The sequence below is a fragment of the Marmota marmota genome, unplaced genomic scaffold, assembly GCF_001458135.2.
Source record: "Marmota marmota marmota unplaced genomic scaffold, marMar, whole genome shotgun sequence".
NCBI classification, from domain to species: Eukaryota; Metazoa; Chordata; class Mammalia; order Rodentia; family Sciuridae; genus Marmota; species Marmota marmota.
In genome coordinates this window covers 22,216,998-22,225,995 of record NW_025999869.1, presented here as the reverse complement: position 1 = coordinate 22,225,995, position 8,998 = coordinate 22,216,998, and the positions used below count along the sequence as shown (strand labels likewise).

At 51.7% G+C, this 8,998-nt stretch overlaps 1 protein-coding gene across 1 annotated transcript; it reads left to right on the top strand.

Annotated features, from left to right (window-relative positions):
• The first annotated feature begins 731 nt into the window (after nt 1–731).
• Gpx3 (glutathione peroxidase 3) lies at nt 732–8,911 on the top strand. Its single transcript, XM_015492720.2, has 5 exons — nt 732–906; nt 5,463–5,616; nt 6,957–7,074; nt 7,438–7,537; nt 7,967–8,911. The coding sequence occupies exons 1-5, from the start codon at nt 820–822 to the stop codon at nt 8,183–8,185; spliced, it is 678 nt and encodes a 225-aa protein (XP_015348206.1). The 5' UTR covers nt 732–819; the 3' UTR covers nt 8,186–8,911.
• The last annotated feature ends 87 nt before the right edge of the window (nt 8,912–8,998 follow it).

Genomic DNA, 8,998 nt, shown 5'->3' with positions numbered 1-8,998 from the left:
CTGTCACTTAAAACTCATCATTCAGCCAGAGCCAGAAGGGCCTGAGAGATCATTAACCAATCCCATCATTACACAGTTGGGGAAACTGAGGCTCAGAGAGGAAAAGCAATGTGCCCAAGACTGTACAGTTATGTATGTAATATTCTTATGTGTCAATTAAAAGAAAGAAAGAAGGAAAAAAGACTACTCAGGGAGCAAAAATGTTTTCTGCTGCCAAACCAGCAGAGGCATCCCATGCCTTACCCAGGAGGAGAATGCACTGAAAATCCCAGTTCACCTACAATGTTTCTTAAGTACTAAACCTACATATGGTAACTGTTCCAGAAGGTCTAACTTCAGATCTTGCTGAATTTTAAAATCATCAACATCAGGGCAGGACCATCACAGGGTAATTTTTAAAGCCTGGGGAGTAAGAATTACTTCCCAGAACTAAACTACCCATCGGTTCTTGGGTGTTTTCGGGCCCCCTGGCCCTGGTTGATCTGGAGAACATTGTGCTTGCTTCCTCCCGCACTTTGGAGCCCTAAGAGGAGAGGACCGCCTCCGGCGTTTACCGAGGACCTCACTCCCATCTTTCTGCCCAGACTTGCTTATGTCACTGTCGCCCAGGGCCTGGGGAGGGGGAGAGAGAAAGGCGGGCGCGACTTGCCCCTGAAATCCTAGCTGCGCTGCGATTGGCTAAGAGGACCCCGACCTGGCCGCGGATTGGCCACCGCTGAGGGCTTGAAAGGTGACTTGGAGCTTCGGACACCTCAGACCTACGGTGATCCGGCAGCTGACAGCGTCTGAGGCACGCCTGAGAAGCTCCCCCAGCCCGCCATGGCCCGGTTCCTCCGGGCATCCTGCCTTCTCTCCCTGCTCCTGGCGGGCTTCGTCCCGCCGAGCCGGGGACAAGAGAAGTCGAAGGTGAGTGAGCTTCCAGGGCGGGAGACAGGGAAGTGAACGTAGCTGCCAGGTGTCCATCTCACAGTAGCGAGGCACCTCTCTTCCCAGGTTTCCCTGCAGAAAGGGCAAACCCAGGTTCGAGGGACATCGTTAACTTTGTTTGCCTCCCCCTCCACCCCAAGGACCCTCACCGGTGACCATAGATCTATTCCAAGTTCCATCTAATCCAGACCTGGGTCCTCCAGGTGGGCAGAATGATGGGGAGAAAGGCATCCCTCTCTGCTACCTCTGGGGAAGGGGGTCGTCTTGCTACATCTGTGTCAGTTGGTGCTAACTGCTGTCCTCCAGTAGGGTGGGGTGGTGGGGTGGCACTACCCAGAAAGAGGCCCAGTGACAGCCTCTGGGTTGGCTTTGCATGTTCCCAGGGAGATGGTAGTAAGGAGAAAGGGAGGACAAATGCAGCAGGATGGCCCTGGTCTTCAGGAACTGCCTGGGGGCTCTTCTACCCCAGATATATAACCACAGGTAGAACCACCCACATGGATTCCAGGGCATTGGCAGAAGAAGCAGAGATTTGTGACTGAAAGAATGTTGAATGGGCAATGCAGAACACTCAGGATCCTAAGTCTCCACCCCTTTCTGGGCCTCAGTTTCTCCATCTTCAGGGCAGGGGTGGGGTAGAGGAAGGACACAATGAAACAGATGACTTCAGAAGCAGTCAAATCAATAAACTGTCCTCTGAGGGGTTTCCTGTGGGACAGCCTCACTACCAATGATCCACTGTCCACATTGCCTGAGCAAACCTGGTAGTTGGAGAGAGCTGGGGATCATCAACTCCGAAGGAGAGGCACAATTCCCTGAGCCTCAGCCTATCGCCAGCAGGGTGTGTGACTTTAGAGTAGGAGTGGGGATGCTGAAGAAGGTTGGGGATGAACCAGCATGCTTATCTCCTTGGTGAAAATGTGCCTGGGTGGATCCTGTAGACTCCTCCTCTTCCCCAGGGCAGAGAGGCAGAAACCAGAAGTAGGAATAGACCCAAAGAGAAGGATTTCTATCTCTACCCTCCCAGTATACACCCCACCCCACCCCACCAACGTGCTTATGTACTTATTTAAAAAAATTTTTTTTAGTTGTAGATGGACACAATACCTTTATTTTATTTGTTTTATTTATTATTATTTTTAATGTGGTGCCAGGGATCAAATCCAGTGCCTCACACATGCTAGCAAACACTCTACCCCAGCCCATAGCTTTGACTTTTATTTCTAAAATCCTCTGGGTCTTTATTCTAAGATCTTATAAGTTCATGCTGTGTCCAATATTCCATCTACTTCTCAGGAAGTCCAGTCCAAGAGCAATTTCCTCTGTCTGTTTCTAACCCCTTTGCTCTTCCATGAGTCTGCCTTTCCTTGGAGTCAGGTCTAAGTCTGGATGGCCATGAAGCTCTCCTTTCTATCCAGGCTTGTTTATAACTACCAACTCTGAAGGCATTTTCTAGGGCAGGCATGGGACTTAGTTTTGAATTAGGCTGTGGAGTAGGGGTGGGGGTGGACCATGGGCAGGTCAGCACCATGGAGTCTGTCCCAGCCCCTAGGAGAAAGGAAGATTCATCATTGCCCTAAGAAGGCTGGCAGTGAAGGGAATGGATGCCATGAATGATTCAACATGGCCATGTGTTTTCTGCAGAACTCTGGGTAGGCAAGAATGGATTCAGAGAAAACAGGATGGGTATGGTCTAGAAGTCTTAGAGTGAAATCTGATCATATCAGACCCAACCAGCCAGGACTTGCTGGCTAATGACAGCCTGGGTATGCTCATCTATCTTCCTAGGCCTTAGAGTTGAGATGCCACAGCTCTAGCTTCTAGGACCTAACCATTTACTTTGTCCCTACCATCAGGACAAAGGGATGGAGAGTGGGGCATGTGCAGAATGGGACGGACCACAGGTGATTCAGCTCCAGAGATATGTTTTCCTCTTCCAACTCTAAGGGAGGGGCTAGGAACAAAGGGAACCCTCCTTTCCTCCTTGCCTCCTCAGTGTAGCTTAAGGTTGCCCAGGCTCCCTGTCCTTGCTGTACAAAAGGAAATGTTGCAGACACTGGAAAGAATGACAGCTGCTGACGTGCATGGGATCCTAGTAACCACTGGTTTCTAAGTGACTAAACGAGGCAGAGAGAATCATGGAACCACAGGTTGATGTCAGGGCTGAAGGGCTCTTAAGACAGGAGTGAATCTGACTCCCTCTTACAACGGCGGTACCCAGACCCAGGTCTCCTGCCTCCCAGCACAGTCCTCCTTCAACAGCATCTCATTGATGGGAGAAGAGAAAGACACAGACCTACAGCCCTAGCCAGCCAGGGCCCTCACTGTTGTCCCTGGCCCTGCCACCAACTCTTGGGTCACCAGAACGCTCCTCTCCTGGATTGAGGCACTTTCATGGCCTCTCCCCTCTGCTGTCTGGGACTACCCCCCTACCATGGGCCACTCTGACCTGTCAGTTTGAATCCATAGCACCAGCCTCACTAGCTGCAGCAGTAAGTGTGGAGGCTGCCACTCATCCTTCCTCCTGGTGACAGACACCCTGCCCAGTGCACCGCCCTCACATTGGCTGGTGAACATCAGCTTCTCTCCTCTCAATAATGGAGGAACCTCAGGGCCTTTTACCCCAGATGCAGACAGAATAATCGCAATCCCTTGACCTGTGCCTTTCTTTCCAAGAGATTTTAAGCCTGTCTCAATCTGCCAGTGGATTCTCACAGCTGTTTTGAGAGGCAGTTGGGATTATCTTCAGACCAAGGACCCCAGAGTAAAATTGACTTGCCCAGGGCCAACAGCCAGCCGGACTGGTACCTGATGAGATGGGTGCCAGTTGCCCCACCCTCACCCGGAAACTGCCCAGAAGTTGATGCTCCCATTTGTTTGTAAGCTCTGATTGTTTAGTCAACCTCTTGGCTTTTTTCCTGTCCACATCCCAGAGATCATGTTTAGCTGAGGGTGGAGTGGAGGAGGTGGGAGGCTGCCAGACCTTTGTGGCCAGCTGGGCTGTTGGTCTGTTTGCGTTTTAAGGTAGAAGTGACCCCAGTTGTGACCTAGGAGTCTGCAGGGCAGAAGGAATAATGAGTTTGGGTCTTGGTCCTGCTCAGTCAGCAGAAGTCACGTGGTATGGACTATTAGACTCATGTGAAGCAGAGAATTTTCTCCAGAGCCAAGAAAAGAGCTTGCAGCTGCCAGGGAATGACCTGGCGGAGGCAGTCCAGCCTCACCCGCCTCAGCCTGCAGCCACTTCATGACAGACAGGTTATCTATACCCTGCTGGGGCCACGCCTGCTGGGTGGATTACTTCCTTCACCCAGTTAGGTCCAGGGACCTTGCCCCAGCAGTGCGTTTTCCAGAATTGAAGGGAAAGAAGGGAGTGAATTTATGCCTCTATTGCTCACCACCTGTCACTGTCCTAGCCAGGTCTCTCAGGCCAGTTTTTGCTCCATTTGTTTACCATTTTTTCATTCTCATCAGATGACAGGGCCCACAAAGATCACCTAATACAATGGCTTCAAGCTTTTCCCTTTGCTTCACAATCCACCTGCTGAGTCATGTTGTCATTGCAGTGACCAACTTTCAAGAGTAGACCCAAGAGTTTTGTCTTCCAGGTCTGGGACAAGGGATGGGGTAGAGAGGGGTCCTGGGCAACATTTTGCCGGCAAGGTGTAATCCCATCCCCTCCTCTCCCACTGATGGTGATGCTGTCAAGCCACCTGGATTGAGACTGGCTGATCCAGTTCAAGGTGAGGCCAGGGGAAGAGGAAGGGCCAATCCAAGATCATATAGTGGTAGAGCAGGAGGCAGAACTGAGGTATCCTAAATCACAGTGCCACCGTGCTCCATCCCTCCTTGTCCTGGGGGCTGCCTGCGGAGCAGCAGTTAGACAGAGAGAAGGTATGTTCGTCATCGTCACAACGGCTCACCTGAGAACATGTAGTATATGCTAGGCATGGTTTTACCTTTATAGCCACATCTAACCCTTACCAGAGGCCTTTCCTCATTCCTGGCTCCTGGTCTTCCTTCCCTATTTCATAACATCTTCCCAAGTCTGGAGGCAGACTTGGCGCCTCTGAGTCACCACTCACACTGATGCTTCCTCCTTTCTGCTCAGTTTTTCCTTCCCAATGGCCTAATGCAGGCCTCACCATCACTTTCCGGGACTATTGCAGCAGCCACTCATCCATCAGTCCATCCAGTAAGATTTACCAGCTCCCAGCACCAGGGCAGTCGCCCTTGAGCCTTTAAATGTGTGATATATGATGTGGAAAATTATCCCGAAGTGATTTCTAGGGTTCCATAGCCCTCTCTTATTAAGTGCTTAAATGTTAATAGGAAGTGTTTATTAAGCACTTGAGTGTCTCATCATCATTATCTTACACAGGGAATTAGGAGGCTCGGTTCTAGTCCAGTTCATTTTTGGTGTGGTCTTGGGCAAGTCGTGCTCCCTGTTGGGATCTTTCATTAACTTCAAAGTGAAAAATGTCCAAGTTTCCTTCCAGCTCTAACTGCTCCCTGCTGCTGGTCTTTTTCTCTTCCAGACAGACTGCCATGGTGGCATGAGTGGCACCATCTATGAGTATGGTGCCCTCACCATCGATGGAGAGGAGTACATTCCCTTTAAGCAGTACTCTGGCAAATACATCCTCTTTGTCAACGTGGCCAGCTACTGAGGTTTGACAGACCAGTACCTTGGTAAGACCCTGCCCTTCCTCCTCTGCTCTGTTTGGAGCTGTTTCTGTCACTTGGACACATCTCAATCATAGGAGCTTCTCTGGTGCAAGGGGAGAAAGGGTGATAGTGGCCATGAGATTCCAAACTCCAGGTCCCGATTATACAATGTTCCACAGTTTTGTGAGGATTCTTTTATAAGCCTAAGGTCTGATCATCTTTGGGCATATTCCAGGAGATTCCTGGCTGTCCTCCTTCATCCCTGGGCACCTCAGTGGCCTGGAAGCAGAGGGATAGAGAAGGTGGTTTGGGGCTGTAGTTTCTCTTTACCGGCAACTGGCTGAGAATGGCTTATCTTCCCTCCTTGACACCTTGGCACCTCAGCACCTCTCTTGGCCACACTTTGGAAAACAGGCCATTGGCATGAGGCCCCATGGTGTGTGCAGGTGGATGGGAGGATGAGAGGGCGGGTCTCATTGGGACAGTCCATTCTAGAATAAACTTTAAAGATGACCTAGTTCAGCCTTCACCTCTCCTTAACATACAGGTAAATGTGTTAAGGCTCAGCCTGAAGAAACAAGTTAACCAGGATCACAAAACTACTAGTGACAGAACTGGGTATTTGACCCAGGCTTCATATTCCCTAATATCCTTATTTCTTTCTCAATTGGAGCAGAGTAGGAGCCCAATGGAGTAAGCAAGCCAAAGGCCTCTTTCAGCACCCAGGGGAGGGTTGAGCACCCTGGAGGAGCTGGGGCCAGCTGGCAGAGCCTAGGGGGAGGCAAAGGCAGTCTGACCCTGAAATCAGTTCCTGGAGGTGGAGTGACAAGCAGGCCCAGTGGCAGTGAGCACTCTGTCCTGAATGCTCTGTCCAGCCCTTGGGACAGAGCAGAGTGTGTTTGCACCAGAGGTAGGCTGGGTGTGGGCAATGCATGCAAGGCCAGGGGTGCTGCGGAAACTGGGGAGTCCCTTGGGTTCCTGAATTCCCAGAGGATGGAGTGTTGTGAGGACCCCACTCCACCCCAAGGAAGCCTTGTGTCTAGGGATGAATGGTTCTTGCTCCAGGAAACTCAATCCTATGAGCTCTGAAGAGCCCTCAGTTGGTGGTGGCCTTGGCAGTGGACCAGAGACTGCTGATTTGAGGAAGGGTATTTGTGTCTTTTCCCCCAAACCTCCCATCCAGGTTAGTTAGGGTGACAGGGCCTGAATTCCAGCAATACCACAAACTCACCGGATGCTCTTGGGCAAGTCCTTCCCCTGTCAGGCCTGTGATTTCAGCTGTATATTGGTGAGCCACAGGAGGGGGACAGACCAGGCAGGGCTCCTCACCAGGCTACCCTGCCTCTGCTCTCTCCTCGACCCAGAACTGAATGCACTACAGGAAGAGCTTGGACCATTTGGTCTGGTCATTCTGGGCTTCCCCTGCAACCAATTCGGAAAACAGGAGCCAGGAGAGAATTCAGAGATCCTACCCAGCCTCAAGTGAGTGTCCACTGAGTCCTGTGTTGACCCTCTCCACAGTGGCATTTAGGAGCCATTCAGAACCACTCTCCCCTTCTACAAACCACATTTAGTGGAATGAGGGGAAAGTGAGACAGGAAAGAGAAAAGGGATGATGGGGCAGAGCTTATCAAGAGGAGGAGGGAGAACTGAGGTGGGGGGTTACTTTGTCCAGACCAAGCTGGACAAAGAAGACCCAGGTCACACACTATACTTGTGCCCATCCAACAGTCATTGGCTCCCACTGCCCACCCTGGATAAAACCAGACTCCCAACACTCCCTCTGCTGTTCTGCCCCTTTCCTCATTTCTGAGCCCTGTGCCCATCTAAGAACATTCCCTGCAGGTATGTCCGACCAGGTGGTGGCTTCGTCCCTAATTTCCAGCTCTTTGAGAAGGGGGATGTGAATGGGGACAAAGAGCAGAAGTTCTACACTTTCCTGAAGGTGAGTGAGCAGCCACTGGGGAGGAGGCTCTCTTCCCTCTGACTGCATAGGGCAGAGCTGCTCCTGACCTAGCCTTCAAGAGACAAAGCCTAGGTTGCCCTCCCCCAATCCTAGGCTCTTAGGGAATTTCTTGGTATCTGACTATTATTCCAAGTAGAGGGCTTTGCAGTCCCTAGGATCTTATCAGCCCATTTTACAGATAAGGCCCAGGCCGGGCACTGGAAGGGACAGGTTAAGGGCCTCACAATCTTCTAATCACTTCCAGTAGGGACTGGAAGTCTGGTACCCAAACTGGTGCTTTCTTCTCAGCACCAGGCTGTTCTACCCCCAGGAAGGCAGGGGGAGGGAAGGAAGAGGGGGAGGGAAGGAAGAGGGAAAGGGAGGGAGGGACCCCAGCCAGGTTGATGCCACTCTTCACTCCTGCTCCAGAACTCCTGTCCTCCCACCTCGGAGCTCCTGGGCTCACCTGGACGCCTCTTCTGGGAACCCATGAAAATCCATGACATCCGCTGGAATTTTGAGAAGTTCCTGGTGGGGCCAGATGGCATACCCATCATGCGCTGGTACCACCGGACCACAGTCAACAATGTCAAGATGGACATCCTGGCCTACATGAGGCAGCAGGCAACCCTGAGGGCCAGGGGGTAGTAACTGATACCTGCTCCACCCCATGTCCACCATGCAGGGGCTGGGGAGGGACTCCATTCAGGAAGGATTCCATGTTTCCAAGTATATTATACACCCATTACAGACCCCTTTCTTATTACAAAAGAACCCAGCTTGACACAAACGTGAGTCTGTACCACTGTGTGTGTGGGTGTTCGCACACCTGTGAATCTTCCTGTGTGTCCTGCAAAATGCTGGACAGTAATACCCTTTCCTCTCCAATTCTCTATTCCAATGAGAACAATTTGCTTTCAGCCTAAAGGAAAAACCAGTGCTAGGTCTGACTGCACTACTCTAACCTGATCTCAGCCTTGGGGCCAGCATCTCCTACTGCTTCCAAGTACCACCAGTGAAGTCCCCGGAAATTTCTGGGTCTCCCACACTGCCTAACCATCCTTTTCCTTCCTGAAGGGCCCTCCCAAGCATCTGTCCCCACCCCACAATGCTCCCTGAGATTAGCCAAGGCAGAAGTGAGTGTGAGGGCCACTTACCCCATGTCAGGGATGGCATCTCTATGAGGGAGGGGCCCGAAGCCCTTGTGGGCGGGCTTCCCCTGAGCCTGCCCAAGGTCCAGCCTTTAGTGCATTCAGTCTGAGACCCATGGCAGGGATGCCTCCTCTGCTCCTTGGGAGGACGTGTTCTCTCTCCTCACCCTGTCCACTGGCATTGCTCACATCCTACCTGCCCAGTAAAGGCCTTTCTGCAGCAGCTTAGTCTACTGTGGTGCTTCCTCAATGGTGGCTGTCCCAGCATGTGGGGAGAGGGTTAAAGAGAGGAGGGAGTGCGCTGGGCCCT